Source organism: Amblyomma americanum, chromosome 5, assembly GCF_052857255.1.
Source record: "Amblyomma americanum isolate KBUSLIRL-KWMA chromosome 5, ASM5285725v1, whole genome shotgun sequence".
Classification (NCBI taxonomy): domain Eukaryota; kingdom Metazoa; phylum Arthropoda; class Arachnida; order Ixodida; family Ixodidae; genus Amblyomma; species Amblyomma americanum.
In genome coordinates this window covers 209,211,158-209,227,880 of record NC_135501.1, presented here as the reverse complement: position 1 = coordinate 209,227,880, position 16,723 = coordinate 209,211,158, and the positions used below count along the sequence as shown (strand labels likewise).

Sequence of the window (16,723 nt, the reverse complement as noted above, 5' to 3'; positions counted from 1 at the left end):
CCTTCACAACTCTCTTTATGACCCGAGGCAATAAACAAGGTTATAAAAAAAAGATGAGCATTCACCCGCGCCGCATTGCCATCGCTCAGCGCGAGACGCTGTTCGGAATGGCTCAGCAGAAACATAAAAGAAACGTAAAAAAAGATGGGCCTCTCTGAGTGTTTCATCTATATCGCTGTCAAAGAAAGATTGCTTTTCTTGAAAATGGAAACAAAAGTTCAGCTGTGTGATATGTAGCGACTCGCGGTGCGATAACCTGCTGGAATCCTGAATGCTCATGTTCCCACATCATAAAACATATTGCGGGGCTAGTCGGTGAAGCACCGTTTCTGTAACAGTAAATCAGCGCCACTATTAAAGACGAGCACACAGACAAAATGACACGGCGCCTGTCCCGTCATCTCTGCGTTCGTCTGAAGTGAGTAGCGCTGATTTATTCTAGAGACAGTCATGTTCCCAGGGTGTGTAAAAAGCTGTGAGGTGAAAGTTAGCTAAAGTGTTGTTTACTTCCCATCTGTCCGTGTGTTTCAAACGCTACAAGCTTCGTCATGACGAACCAACTTGCCCGAACAGCCACACAGACAGCAAAAGGAAAACGCTTGGATTTGTACGCATCAGCTCCCCTCGCAATAACTTTTTCCTTCAGTGTATTATAAATTCAGCGTTCAATATATTAGAAATTGTCACAGCTATCCCAACATGTTACGCACTCTTAACAACTAACTCAGCCAGAAACCTCCGACATGGTCCATATTTTCTCCTTTTATCCATCTCTCGACGGGAGAGCACAGCGTCTCTTCATTTCTTCCGCTTATTAAATGCAACCATACGTATTCGTTGCTGCGTCGCCCATCGCCGGTGTCTGTACTTGGCAGTTTACTTCGCTGGATTAAGCATAACTGTTCACTTGGTTCACGGCTGCATTCGACGCTAGCAGCGGGGCGTGAATTCACTTGGGCACCGGAGCCGGGCCCGGAACGGCGGCCGGCTGCAGGGTGTTTCTGCGCCACTCGGCGAACTCCGCCTTGATCTGCTGCACCAGCGCCGGGTCGGAGAGCAGCTCGATGGCGGTGAGGGCGAGCGCCTTGGCCGTCCTGCGCGTCGGTCCCTGGGCGTCGATGGCTCCGGCCAGCTCGGCGAAGCCGCGCGTGTGGTTCCGCACCCCGGTGCCCACGGCGTACACGCTGTGCAGGGTGGGAAGGCAGTGAGACACGTTGCCGGCGTCCGTGGCCGCTCCCGTGGGCACCACGTTGCTCATGTCGGCGTCCAGGAACTCGGCTCCTGCGAATGCGCCAGGTGATGCATGCGTGACGTCACGGGCGCCATAGTGCAGGGAGATGGAAAGCTTCAATAGCGCACACATACCCAGAAATTATGAACAAAAACATTTTAAGAGCGTTAGCTCTTACTCATCACGTTTCTCGATTCCTTGGAGTCTGCTACCACCTCCCTTAGGCGTGAAATTTTCCGTCCGAGGAATTCAAGATGGCGGCCCCCATAGTAAATCGATATAGCAACCGAATTGGTGATTGATTGGTGACGTCATTGGTATATCGAATTGTCGATTGATTCGGTTTTTATGTACGGGGGTGCGCCACTCTGTCAAGCCAGTCGTAGGCTTTTTGGGCGCACCCCTAACATCCTTGATGCTGAAATAAAGGTATTTGTATTTGTATTGGTGACGTCACTGATATATCCAATTGAAAATTGATTGGTGACGTCACTTATAAATCCAAGATGTCAAATTCGTTTAAAATCATTTTCTGGGTGAGTTGGTATTTCATGCTTACGATTACAAAGCGAAGACGAACACGGGCACGAAGGGAGACACCACAAAGCGCCACTCCAACAAACGTTTATTGCCGGCGCAATGTATTCGCTACGGACAGCAATAAACGTTGTTGAAGTCGGCGCTTTGTGGTGTCTCCCCTCGTGTCCGTGTTCGTCTTTGCGCTGTTAATGTAAGCGTCAAATTCGTATTTCCAGTGAAGAACTTCACTTTAATCTCATCCATATCAATTCTAGTAAACCAAACAGCTAACGCTCGTTACTTCAACGTCTTCCAGTTGGTGGCGACATCTTTTTTTCAACAGGAAAGTTAATGAACGCAATCTTTTCAAATATAGTAAGAATTTTCTGTAACAATCAATTAAACCCTCCTGTCGGAAGGCATGTATTTTTGGCTGTTAATGTTTTTCCAGTCGTCAAAAACGTTGCCCGTTGGTTTTCCATGGCAGTTAGCATTATTGGGACCTCGAACTTTAAAAGAGGAAGGTTTTCCCTCACTATTCCGAAGTCATAAACTGACCTAGTAGCCTCAACAATGCGATCGTACACGGCCGACTAGTTAACACAGATGCCTGGATACTGTTGAAGGTACATTGTAATGATGACGTAACTGTGCGGCAGCTCGCTTCATTCGGTGAAATTCGCGAGTAGGATAGAACACAAGTATGTCTGTCTAGAAGTATGCCACAGAGAAATAAGTCAAGTGTCAGGATATCGCCTGCTGAGCTCCGCCACAGAGTACAGAAGTTGTGGAACTTCTGAAGAAGTTTTTGCGCTCGCCATCTGTGAAGGATTGCTCAGGAAAGTTCGGTTGCGGGCTAGTTTGCGTGGCAGTATGAGAATACCGTGTCGGTGGATTACCAGAAAGACGTCTTTAAGAGGCAATCTGGGCTCCCAACGAGCGTACCGAGCGAGAGGCCGTGCTTCCGGTACACCCTGGTAAGCGCCACGTTATGCACCAGGTTCTTGTAGCGGATGCCCCACTCGAGGCTCATGGAACAGCCCGTGGCCAGGGCCGCGGCCCGGAAGCAGCCCTCGACCCGCATCACCAGGTCGTCCAGCTCGGCCAGGTCGGCGCCGCGGATGTGGTAACTCAGCTCGCTTGACTCCGGGATCAGGTTGGGGTACATTCCACCCCGCAGGATCACGCCTGCAGCGAAATCACAACACGCCTCTCACCACTGACCTCACACGCTGTTAAGCGACCTCGAATTGCGACGCCTGTGGTGGTTATCCTGGTGTAAAACGCACGTCCTTAACTAGCCGTCGTGCCCAAAAATCGCCATTTTGTACTTCCGTGCTTCCTTCCTCCGCGTGTTAATTTTACATGATAGTGCTCCGCCTATCCATTAGCACCACTCCGAGCTGCTAGAAGAATATTGCTAGCCTCATACTATGGCCTCATCTAGCACGAAACGTCACCGTGTTCTGGATCATTTACCTGCCTCAGCTACCTCCCAAGATCCTGTGTAATTCACCGGCGCACCTATTATTTTGCATGATTCTTAGTCGCCAATAATATCTAATAAAATCTCACAACTTTAAGGCAGAATCATATCGTGATGCGATAAATAGCCGATTCCTTCGTCTTTTCTCCGTATCTTATAGTTTACGAGGCATTTAACAGTCAGCAACGTCGATGCGAGCGGTGAATTTGCAATACGGCCCGTATGGACGATTTACAGCGTGAGAACATAGGCGTCGCCATATTTAATAGGTCACGTACCAAATGGACACTCATTACTATTTGCCAACTGGTTAGCCAAACTGGCCTTACCAACTGCATCTAATTAGTCATCCAACTGCACCCAATGTATCCATGTGAACATTTGGAAATTGGACAAACTTACGGCGCTCGGCTGCTGATCACCCGAAAGACGCGGGTTCGATCAGGGCTGCGGCGGTCGAACTTCGACGGAGGCGAAATGCTGGAGTCCCGTGTACTGTGCGATGTCAGTGCACGTTAAAGAACCAACAGGTGGTCTAAATTATTCTGAACCCTCAACTACGGCGTCTTTATATCCTATGAGTCGCTTTTTGACGTTAAGCCCCCATAAACTAAACTAACTAAATTGGACAAACAAGGCAGAACTTATATGCTTCTTACAATAACGGATCTCAGTAGCTTAACCTAGTGAACTCTATTCATGATTTGCGCTATCAATGAGGTGACTATTTAATGAAACAGCCGAGATCATCGGCAAGGGCGGCACGCCCCAGCAAGAGGGTTCCAGAAAGGGGAATGGAGGCAACGACGTATGAATGACGATCTGTTATCATAGAAATCACGGAACACACGTAATATTGCTGTGTGTACATTGTGCTCTGTATGCCTCTATCTATGTGCACCGTCGTCTTGTACCGAACCCAGGCAATGACCCAGGTAATTACGGTACAGCTACGTTGAAAACATAAATGCTGCGCATTATCTTACGAAGTGGACATTATTTTTATGGCATTCCTCCTGATTGCATTATCACGTACCTTTTATTATTCCTGAAACACCACTTCGAATTTATTTCTAAGCAGATTGAACATTTTTACGGCACCTACGCTTCACAGATTACGAAAGTCCCCGGCATCTATTTGCCAGCAGTTTTAGTTTGCTAATTTAATAACACCTACACGAGCGCTGGCCATTAACGACAGCCAGCGATCCGACGACCCAATCGTTCCGCAACAACGGAAGATGGTACAAAATAATGAGGTGCATAAATTTAGTCGGCGAATACGAACGCATGCCGTGTCAAGGGATGCCGTGTCATCTTTTGTGCAACCCGTTTTCGTGCTGTTTTTTTCTCGCGTTTGTAGCTAATAATAATCATAATTGGTTTTGGGGGAAGGAAATGGCGCAGTATCTGTCTCATATATCGTTGGACACCTGAACCGCGCCGCAAGGGAAGGAATAAAGGAGGGAGTGAAAGAAGAAAGGAAGAAAGAGGTGCCGTAGTGGAGGGCTCCGGAATAATTTCGACGACCTGGGGATCTTTAACGTGCACTGACATCACACAGCACACGAGCGCTTTAGCGTTTTTCCTCCATAAAAAACGCAGCCGCCGCGGTCAGGTTCGAACCCGGGAACTCCGGATCAGTAGCCGAGCGCCCTAACCACTGAGCCACCGCGGCGGGGTATTCCTGGTTAGATTTTTTCTTTAGGCGTGCAAATAATGCACAATGTTATATTACGGCGCCTGTCGTATAGCATGCAGCGCTACCTCGGGAGAGAGCAATGCACGTAATTTCGAAGACTCGCACCGTGCACCCTGCAGGTGGGCTTGATCTGCTGGCGCAGCAGGGAGACGTTCACGTAGGAGGCCACGGCCGCGTCCAGGGCGTTGACGCCCTTGTAGGCGGACTCGGCGGCGTGCGCTGATCTGCCACGGAAGCGCACGGTCACCTGCGCATCCACGATGCATGGCTGGGTGGCTGGGGCAAGCAACAGGTTGGGACAGCGTCGCTAAACCACCCTTAGTTATTCATGATGCATGCATTCAAAGAAAAAGAGGCAATGTCTGGAAATAGCTTGCCACGGGAACAAACCAAAACAACAATTCTTGAACAGAAATTTAGATTGCCTCGAACATGTGTACGCTTTGCATTGTTCGTTACGCCCTCCCCCTTTCCCCCACACTTCCGGTCTGCCGCCCTCACTTCTCCACTACCGTGTGCAGAGGCGTAAAGTCCGCTATCGCAATGTTCCGCGACCATTGTTCTGCAGTAAAGAGCATTTTGGGTAGAGGCTCGAGCAGCCCGAGTTCACGCTTCGAAAAGAGCCATGGATAAAGCGGGGTCATGCCGCTGGAGGAGAACCACTTAGAAATGACAAAAGAAAAAGCAACGGTTCTGCTCGGTCATGAGCAGTCACCCATTGGTGTGTCAATCAATTGTGCCTTCAGTACTGATCGGAACGGTACGTCGACGCAGCAAAGCTCCGCGGGGTTGTACCTGCTGCCTGGCTGTGAACCCTGTCCGGAGAGCCTCGTACGGGAAAGGGTGAGACATGAGAGCGATGTCGATGTCCTTGAAGGCCCCTTTGTCGATGAGCATCTGCTTGCCGCCGCAGTTCTCCTCGCCCGGAGTGCCCAGCACCACGACCTGCGTCGACGACGGATATAAACACGGCACGCGTCACGGACAATTGAAAACCAAAGTTCTGCGATTCTCTCCGTTACGAGACCTCGAACCGAAATCCGCGGGCATGACATGGGGCCAGTTTTTCAAAAGGTTATGAAATGGTTGCGCCGCCTATCATACCGACACTATCATACCTTGCCACTCTGCTTCCCCCTCGACACCCATGCGGTGGGTAGCGCTTGTAACTTCATCAGAATCCGGCAGGTGCCGTGACAGTCAGCTTACCAATGCTTGAGCATGGTGGCACTTCAAAAGGGACGCTCTTAGCATCCGTTCACTCGACCTAGTTTCGGACCTGCCATATTCATTGCGAAGAACGCGACTTACCTCCGTGGGCTGTGTTCACTGAGGGCAAGCGTTGTCAAGGGTTCGACCTACGTTGAATAATAAAACTTAAAAAAGGACGCTGACAAAAAGGAAAAACAAAAACGACGTTTCGGCTACCGTACAGGAGTTTTGTTTACAATGAGATGAATTAGGTAGCGTACCGGGATTAAACGCTCTTGAGAAGAGGGCGCAGAGAGCGTGCGTATACGTGGTTAGATTTCCAGTGTTGCGACTGAGGGTGTGATTAGTCGTTTGAATAAATAATGATTCGAGGTGAAGGCCACGGAACAGATTCTTTTCAGTTGCCAGCACGGGTGCCCTACACCGGTCGATATCGTGGCCAGTTGATACGGAGTGTTCGGCAATAGCATTGGAGCTCACTTTCTGGCATCGTTACAATACTCTTTTAGCGCCCTTTAAAATCACCAGTCTCGCCGTTGTAGACGCTGTCACAACCGGAACATGGGACGCTGTAAATAACGCCAGGGTACTTTTCTTTGGGGTCAACGTCTTTGGCGTTTACCAGCGCATGCCGTATTTATCTTGTGGGGACATGGGCAACGTGAACTTGGAATGTGCGCAGAATGCGCGCCAAGGCTTCGCTTATTCCGGGTGTGTGGAGAACAGCGGCACGTTCCAGAGGGGACGACACGGGAGCTTCACGTGTCGGCAAAGATAACTGCTTTTCTGCGGAAGCCACAAAAGCAGCTGGGTAATCGTTCAGTGATTGCAACGATGCTGCAACGATGTTAAAACGAAAAAGTGAACTCTAATGCTATCGCCGAACACTCCGTATCAAACCGGCCACGATATCGACCGGGGTAGGGTACACGTGCTGGCAAGTGAAAAGAATCTTTACCGTCGCCTTCACCTCGAATCGTTATTCATTCAAACGACTAATAACACCCTCTGTCGCAACGGTGGAAATCTAACCCCTGTATACCAAGCCTCCCTGCGTCCTCTTTTCAAGCGTGTTTAATCCCGGTGCACTACCTAGTTCATCTCACTGTGAACAATGCTCCCGCACGGGAGCCGAAACGTGTTTTTTTATTGTTTTTCTTCGTTGTTTTTCCTCTCTTATGTTTCATCATGATTGTACTCGACCAGAGGAGATTTCGTCCAACTTTCGACTTCTGCGTTGAATACTTCGGGAACGATGAAATGCTCTTCTCGGGCACCCGCTTCATCGTGATACATGAAATTTATTGCGTTTGACAAAAAAAATATTAAACGCCAGTCACAGCTTCAAATAGAATTTTCGACTGGAATCCCCAAAATTTTCATGGTGAAACTTGCTGATTTCTCTGCAGCTGCATGGCTACGTAATGAAAATAGATATATGCCAATGCTGTCGAATGCAGCTGTTGAATGCAGTTTGCAGAACTTCCAACGTGGCCAGATTCTTAATTAGCGTTCGCTCTGTTTTCTCCATAGCAATTCATTGTGCAAAGTGCTTTGGTATGGCCACCAGTTCCTGCACGTGAAGGAAGAAAACAGGCAACACGCAAAGCAACGCATCCGCAAAGCTTCCCCTTTGTGTTCACGTAGCACACAGCAGCAATAGCCACAAGTAAAGTCAGAATTTCTTTTTCTTTTTATCATGCTAGTTCCCATTGTGTGCTTCCGCAGTCAGTTATGCGTAATGTTTTCTTTCGCATTAACCCCACCGAGTCGCTAAAAACGATCATCAGGTACCTGTTGCACATAGCGCATGTGCTGTCAAAATACGTTCACTCTTCCCATTTGAGGAAAAGACGTTATCAATTGCCGCTTTTTTCTCCAATTAATGCTGCTCTCTCTCTCTCTCTCTCTCTCTCTCTGTCTAGCGGTGTTATTGCTCTCATTTAACTTCCATACACTCGCTTTACGTTAACATGGAAACTGTCATCGTCCATGAGGAACAAGATCTTCAACGCGTTCAACTCAGTGATGTATTATTGTGACATTACTGCGCAACATGGAAAGCAAGAAGAAACGATTTTTTTTCTTCGCATTTGTGAGGCGCCTTCGCCTCACAGTGTCTGCACGTATCTGGATGCATCGTTCCTGTGCCATTTCTGTTCTACACCAACTACCAAGCGCACTGAATAACTGCAGGTGTAACACCTTCTGCATTGGCCGCAGCTGATTGCGCGATGCCACGACGTCGCCGCGCACACGCATGCATAGAGCTTCTAAATATTACCTAGAGGGATAGCTGGCGGCACCGTCTACGCGAGTTTCTTAAATAGCACGCGATCAACGGCGGCAATGCCGGCAAGACGAGGTTTCGTATGTGTGTCGTGTGTTAGGCCGATAGCGTGGACTATACGTCGGAATTTGTAGTTGCGCCGCGATGCTCTCCTCTGCGCGCATATGATTGCAATTTCTCACTTCTTTAATAGATTTTACGCAAGTGAAGGTTCGGTGTTAGGCTGCTGAGGAAACTTTCTCAGCATGCCTTCGAGATTTGCCTCGAGAAGAGTCGTATTTTTGCGGCTCAATCCACGTGTTATGCCCAACAATAGCCAGGCCAAGAAAAAAAAGCTCGTCTTCGTGGCATTCCTTAGCATCTCCAAGGCGGACGAAGTGTTGCGCCGCCAGCTTTTCCTCTATATATAGTTCTATTAAACTCAATGGCTGCATGCTTACACGTCACCAATCTCTGATGGGAGGTCATGTGACATTGATTTACGACGTCACAGTTTTCCGCAGCTGACACCGACATAAAAAGACGCCTTGAAGCCCGGCGAACCTCCTGGATCTTGCCAGCGCAATAATAAAAGCAAAAAAAAAAACCGCTATGTGTCATTGCAAGGCCGCGCCAGCAAAGATAAGTCATTCGCTTTAGGCGAACTGTCCGAGGTGGGATAGCACTTGTGTGCTGTAGTTAACGCATGCAAAAACTGGCAGAACAGCTGATGTCAGCCAGGCGATAAGAGCGGGGCAATCTTTATTCCGTGGCCTCGACCATATCTCCCGGCACGATCAGTTACTTGAACGACGCCGTTTTATTTGCTACAGGCCCGCAAATTCCGCTGGTGTGGCCGAGTTACCGCTCGCTATCTGTACGGCTAAAATCACTGCTTTCAGCGCACGCTCTTTCTCAGTGAGCGTGCTGCAGTGCAGTGGAGTCACGACAGCGGCGCTAGCCCCGATGGCTGGCGTTCCACTGCGGCGGTTCTCCGCTGTGTCGTCGGCCAACGAGGCGAATAAGCAGACGACGCTACGAAACGCGAGGGGGCGTGAGAACGCACGGAAGTGCCGAGTCCGAAAGGAAAAGTGTTCCAAATAAGGGACTAATTACTCACAAGCGCCCACGCAACGGCAGACGTATATCGGCTAAAGGGAAAGATGTACAGGCAACGCAGGCGCTCCTCCGTTTCTCGAGCAGCGCACGTCTCGACTCGCGGTTGACATTAAGAGCGTTTCTATCTAGAGTTAAAAAAAGCGAAGAAAAAAACACCGGGATACCTGGCTGTCCGACGAATAGTTTATGCTTCTTGCTGAGCACACCGTATTAACCGCGTCGGAACGCCCCCGAGTGCACCTAGAAGCTGTGATACTCCAGCAGACCTCCAGCAATCGACAGGGGCATTTCAGTCAGGCGGGCATGCTTTTCTTCCGAGAAAACGGACATATATCGATTCAGCTTTAACTTTCCGTGAGTTGGCATCAGGAGATGAGTTTTTCTTACTAATTCCCATAACCCTACCCATGTTTCCCACACCCCATTCCCATATCCCATCCATACCTACTGCTTCCTGGAGGAGATCCGGCCAGTCTCCCCGGACCCGCTCCTCCGGCTGTGGGTCGCTGTAGTAGCTCTTCCCACATTGATTTCTTTCCACCTTCAGATGGCAAAATCACAATTGCGCAAGGGCCTCATCTATTATTTTACAATTGGGATTATACCCGCGATACATTAGTGGTGCGAAAGAGGCTTATTTATTATTCATTTTTATATGCCTCAATCTATAATATGCCACGTGTATGGCTTGCAACGCTTCCTTCCTGGTCTGAGCAAACTTAACGATCTGCCGCTTGGCTTGATACCACGCCTTAAGCGTGAAATTTCGCAGCTTACGCGATCGAAGCGTTATCGATAGTAAGGCGAGGTTGCCACCGTCCTTTATCGTCGTTGCTTTCAGGCAGGCGCCTCCCTCCCTCTGGGCTGCTATGTTCTAGAGGATACGACGAACAGCTGCATGTCGTGTTAAACCACACACACACGCACCGGAGTATTTTTAGCCGTCTTGTACGCACCGGGACAACAGCGCCAGCACACTTGCTGGCGTTCGGGAGCGGTTATACACGCCAGCACCTTTTTGTGAAAGCTGCAAAGTTGAGGATGCGAAGCAAGAAAGGAAAGGCCCACCTTCCCTCGCAGGTCGTGCGACTGCTTCATGGCGTCCCTGACGGCCACTGCGGACGCCACGGCTAACTCGGCGATGAGGTTGTGACCGCAGGCATGCCCGATCTCCGGCAGGGCGTCGTATTCGCAGAGGAAGGCTATCGTTGGACCTGCGCGCGTGAAAACACACACGAAACTCATCGATAACCAATGGTAGTTGTTGGCGCAAGGGCATCTGAGGCCAAAGAGGGCCAGAGACTGGCGCTGGATGATTCACGATGACAGAAACTTATGGCGACATGCGTTTTATATAACCACGAGTGGCATTCAGCAAATCGTAGAAGCAGGTGTAAATTTGCTTAAAATCAGTTGCTGGGCGAGTTGGTACTTCATGCTAACATTCACAGCGCAAGACGAACACGGACACGAGGGGAGACACGGCGCTTTGTGGTGTCTCCCCTCGTGTCCGTGTTCGTCTTGCGCTGTGAATGTTAGCAGGTGTAAATTGCCTGGAAAACTGAACTTCTAACTTGTGCACTGTGCAGCCAGCATAAAGAACTCACAGGACGGTTACGACTACGTAAGGCGAGATTCAGCGATACCTGTTTAGGCGTTTAGTCGCGTGACCACCTGTATAGTGGTAACGTGATGCACCCCTGCACTGGCAGGCGGCTGTCCCAAACAGAGCCACCCGCAGGCTTATGCGACCCAGGTTGACCGGCGCAACCGGTGGGTCCGCACCCGGTGGGTCTAACAGCTATCGCTGTAAAATCCGGGACCGCGTCAACTGTTCACTCAGAAGAGACGAATTGTAGGAAATCAATCTTGTAAAGTGTTTTTGCAATAAAAATAATGAACCTGGTGCAAGGAAGAGCTTAGGGCGAAATGGGATGCACTGGTTGTACATTTCCAGAAAACGTGCCCTCCGGTCGCTCTCACGCCAACTGCACTGATTGAGAGCATGCGAGACAAATTCGTTGTGCTCACATTTATGATTTATCACATACAGAATGACGTTGTGGCGCGAGCAGATATGAGTGCGTCCGGTGGGTATGGCCTACCTTCAAGCCTGGTAACTCATAAACCCACCTCTTTAAAAGTTACAAGCAGTAATGACCGATAAAATTAAGCTTACAGCGAGGGTTGATTCGATTGTTTTGATTTTCTTCGCCGGTGTAAAGGTTATAACACCTCAACATGGGCGACTGATACGTTATTTCGAAAGAAGTTGATGTATAAACCATACAGAAAACCGCTTTTCTCGATTCTGTAACTGACAAAGTTTTTTCGCCAAGGTCAGCCGGGTCCGACCCAACCGGGAACCTCGCTGCCATGAAGAAAAGGACAGAAAATGTTTTTTTCCTCTAAAGACATTTGCTTCATCCTCTGTCCCCATCAAACGGAGCGTACTAGAAGAGAAAACGGGGCAGGAGCCGGTCGGCTTTCCGTTGGCTGCTGCCGCGTTTCGCGTTTGCCTGTGCTCCGGCCGGGGTGCAGGATTCTTTGCTCTGGCGTTGTACTGTGCCGCGCGTCTCTGTTATAACTGCACTGTTATCGCTGTGAGCTACACGCGTGTGCGCGGCTTACAAGCAGGAGCCGAAATAACCTTCGTGAGTTGAGAGGACGCGTGGCCGAGGATCCATTCCGAACGACAGCGCGACTTCGGTGAGCAACGTCCCTTCATGTGGTCAGGCTCGAGGTTTTCGCCTTTTAAGAATTCTGCTGGGCAAGCCGTGTTATCTTGTTGATATGGACGCCCATGCACGCTGGTAATACTCATGCTTCGACACTACGTTTATTGGCTTTTTTTTTCAACTCATACAGTTATGCGGTCTCCGGAGAAACCCACCAGCCATCGGCGACTGACGCTTCTCATTCGACTTATTTGCATGCTGTCGCGAGTTAAGTTGAGCGGTTTTTCGGAGTGCATATATAGTATTATCAAGTAAGCGAGCAGTCTCGTTGTTTTCTTTTCTGTGCTTTGCGTAATTCTAACAATTTGACGGAAGAGTGCACGTGTAGGCTGAATGTGATACGCTAAATTATTGCACGTTCCAGTGTGTAACTGAGGCATTTTCTGCATTGCCCAGTAAGCTTCCCTACTTTAACTCCATACTAAGCCGTCATCTGTGTATACTTAACGCTTTTTTGGTAAGAATCGCCTGTTAAATCTATAGTTACTTTTTAAAATGTTGCGCATGCAGTCGCCGATGTCTACATTTCTTCTATGTTACGGTGGAAGACCGTAACATAGAACCGGGCGAGTGTTCATTGGCAATAATGGTATAAGCACCCACGTCGAGTATAGCTCGGGGTTGGCGGTTGAAGGGCTAAGCTCCTCCTTTAAGGGCCCATGAAATGGTACGTACTGAGGTTAGGGGAAGCGCATGAGCGATCCGTATTCCATAATTCGTCATCGCACCGCAAAGACTTTGTAGCGAGAGCTACACTTCGCCAGCTCTTTGAGCCTTCAGCGTGGCACCCCTTGAGCTCAAGATGGCCGTCATCGGCGCTTCATCCAGCCAATGCTGATAGCAATTGACGCACCATGTTGCGACATTCTGGTGATTGCTTTCGTAAAGCATAGTTTATGGGCCAAGGAAGAACTGAAGACGCTGTTGAACATCCGGGTGATTAGACACATCTGGATTTCTAAGAACTATGCGTTGCTGATGCACAGATGGCCGGACATGATTTCGCCTGGGATGACTTCACTGCTGCGGATAATGACGCTGGCATTTCAAAGCCACACACAGACGAAGCTATTGTACGAAGCAGGGGTACTTCCGCTGCCAAGCATATTATTACGACAACGAGGAGGCCGACCTGCCACCAACTGCCCTTAACGCCTTAACCACCATTAGTTATAACCGTCTTCTTATAGCAGCTTTTTGACATTCAGTGTCTAAGCGATAAACATACGCATGACCACTGTGGAGAGGTCGCAAAGTGCCATGACCGCGGCGGCCGCGTAGCGATGTAGGCGAAATGCAAACGGCGCGTGTGTGCCGTGCGATGTCACAGCAAAGATCCCCATAATAATAATAGTAATTGGTTTTTGGTGAAAGTAAATGGCGCAGTATCTGTCTCATACATCGGCGGACACCCGAAACGCGCCGTAAGGGAAGGGATATAGGAGGGGTGAAAGAAGAAAGGAAGAAAAAGGTGCCGTAGTGGTGGGCTCCGGAATAATTTCAACCACCTGGGGATCTTTCACTTGCACTGACATCGCACAACACACTGGCGCCTTAGCGTTTTGCCTCCATAAAAACGCAGCCGCCGCTGTCCGGTTCGAACCCGGGAACTCCGGATCAGTAGCCGAGCGCCCTAACCACTGAGCACCGCGGCGGGTGCAGATCCCCAGGTGGTCGAAATTATTCTGGAACCCTCCACTACGGCACCACTCTCTCTTTCCTGTTTCACTTCCGCCTTCCTCCCTTCCCTCAAAGCGCGGTTGAGGTGTCCACCGAGAAGTGAGACAGTTATCGCGCCTTTCATTTCCTAATAACCAATCATCAATCAATCAAAGCGTCATGGTGTGGCCACCCTCGAAGAAGCCGACGCGCATAACAAACTTTCCTAAGAAATAAAGTCCAGTTTCGTCGAACTTCGTATTTCTGGCTGTAAAATGGGATGTGCACTTTATGGAGCCCCGTGTGCTGTGCGACGTCAGTGCACGTTATAGATCAACAGGTTGTCCAAATTCTACCGGAGCCCTCCACTACGGCACCACTCACTTCCTTTCTTCTCTCAGTCACTCCTTTATCCCTTCCCATACGGCGCGGTTCAGGTGTCACCCGAGATGTGAGACAGATACTGCGCCGTTTCCTTTCCCCAACAACCAATTTTCATTTTTCTAATGGAAACCAGCAATACACCGAACGCAATCTGCGCGACCATCAGGTTCGTTATGAATGGGGCCGACTGTATCATGATTACACCATCATCATCCTCAACTGCATCATCAATATTATGATAATCATCCCTGACCTAAATTATCGCTGGCGTTTCATCAAACTGAAATACATTCCGTAACAGGCAGATTGCGTGGATTGAAATCAAGCTATTTTTTAAGGTAGTATGCTAGACCAGTTAGACAAGCTGCGTGTTACTTCATGGCAAATAACATTCGACTTACCGTCAGTTCCCCCAGGTGCGTCAAACTCCGCCCTGAACGCCGTGCTCAGCAGGTATTTCCTCTGCACCCTGAACTCGCGCTGCTCCAGAAACTCCGTCAACTTGGCATGCGCCTCCACTTCATTGAGGGCGAGTTCCGGGTGCTCCCAGATGAACCGCGACAGCGTCCAGAAGTCCACCGACTTCCCCTCGATCACTCCGTTTACCAGTTTCCCCAAGGAACCATCCATCGTCCCCGGCTTCCGCACGACTCGAAGCTTCCTCGACCCCAACAAGTCCGAAGGTGAGCCTCTCTCTTCAAGCTTCGTCCGTCGTCTGTTACGATACTTTGCGTCGGGCAAGACGACGCTAATAAAGCGTCAGTAGGCCAGTGCGGCAGCAAATGCAAATCGAGCCGCGCATGTGGCGTCGCCGGGGAAGTGAAGTGCCTCAACAACAACGCGACGCTCGCGTCCCTACCCGGCCGAGCTACAGCAGCGCGGGAAGCAAACTTGATTGCCCCCAATTGAAGACTGGAGGCTACGTCGCAACACCACGTGGTAAGCAAGCACTCTAGGCTGGCTGCGGCCTTGTGTCCTGGCTATTACGCAAGGTCGAGCGAAAAAAAATGGGTCACGCTGGCGGTCGGGTTGCGGCGGACGGCACGCTGAACCAGCAGGTCCAACGCGTGTGTTACTGACGGCAAGCAAAACCGACGGGGACTCTTCTGAGCGGAGCTTTACCGTGGGAGCGCAGCTGAGGACGCGGGAACACGCGCACAACGAACGCGGGCAGGCGACGCCCCGTGGGAACAGCGTCTCTCTTGGCTATTCTGGGCCGCCTGCCTCGAATAGAAAGCAGCGCCTTCTTCGGGGGCTCTCAGTTCTTTTATGGCTGAAAGTAGCAGGGGTGTTTTAACGACCCGCATGCGTTGCTTATCTTGCTTCGCTATGATCACACCGGGAAACCAAAGAAGGCCATAGTACTTATTTCCTGGTCAAATACCACACATCGAAATTTTCTCACAGGTCCTGTGATAATATGGAAAGGGCCACGACCTCGCTTCGTCTACTGCGGTGAGATTACAAACAGAACTAGCTGTACTTGACACGTATGCAAGAAACTGAACCCTGTCTGTCCTCAGATTCAGGCCGTACAGGCCATACGGATCCACACGTTCCCGACACATTCACCTGGACGACCTTCGTAAGACTAGGTAGCTTATCAGGCGAAACTTGGCGCAACATCACCAAGTGAGCAAAATTTGACTGCGATGTAGAATAAATGGTCTGAAATTGAAAAATGGTTTTTGAGGAAAGGATATGGCGCAGTATCTGTCTCACATCTCGCGGACACTTGAACCGCACCGTAAGGGAAGGGATAAATGGAGGGAGTGAGAGAAGAAAGGGAGAAAGAGGTGCCGTAGGCAGGGCTCCGGGATAATTTCGATCACCTGGGGATCGTTAACGTGCACTGACATCGCACAGCACACAGGAGTTGAAAAATGGCAGTGGCTTAGCTCGGCTATGCCAGGATATATGTAGTGAAAGCAAGTGTGAAACTCCCCGGTTGGCCTTGTTCACATATTCCACAACGTATGAAGCACAGGCATAAACGTCCAGTATGACCTGTATGTCCATGTTTGATTTCAGCACCCAGGCTATCCAAGGATGGAAGGGGTCGCGTCACTCTTACGCCTATTCTCTCGTCTAACGGCACGTTGTTCTTCGGTTTCTTGAGCCCGCCGCTGAAGTCTCTTGGTCGCATCCCATCGTTCATCACGGGCTGTCTTCAGTGAAGCAGGACTCAGGTCTCTCCTCCGGCTGCTGTCGCTGCTGCTAGCGGTCGAGACACCGGACGTTAAACGTGCCTGTCTCGCGGCGGCATAATCACTGCGGCGTTTAGCCAGTCGTTCGGCGCGCTGTTCGCCTGTTTCCTGGACGATTCGTTTCCTCTTCATCTCGTTCCAGTTGTCGATTCCAGGCCTCCTCCAGCTCATCAGAATTGTCGCCTTCCATACTGTCG

At 49.9% G+C, this 16,723-nt stretch overlaps 1 protein-coding gene across 2 annotated transcripts; it reads right to left on the bottom strand.

Moving 5' to 3' along the window:
• On the bottom strand, positions 1–15,532 carry LOC144133554 (xaa-Arg dipeptidase-like). Of its 2 annotated transcripts, none has more exons than XM_077666728.1 (6): positions 14,721–15,532; positions 10,607–10,752; positions 5,734–5,883; positions 5,044–5,206; positions 2,696–2,938; positions 1–1,281 (listed from the first exon to the last, which is right to left on the bottom strand). In XM_077666728.1, the coding sequence occupies exons 1-6, from the start codon at positions 14,947–14,949 to the stop codon at positions 950–952; spliced, it is 1,263 nt and encodes a 420-aa protein (XP_077522854.1). In that variant the 5' UTR covers positions 14,950–15,532; the 3' UTR covers positions 1–949. The 2 variants fall into 2 exon arrangements, with proteins under 2 accessions (XP_077522854.1, XP_077522855.1); XM_077666729.1 differs by having other exon boundaries at positions 4–1,281; positions 5,044–5,185; positions 14,721–15,522.
• Positions 15,533–16,723: the final 1,191 nt, after the last annotated feature.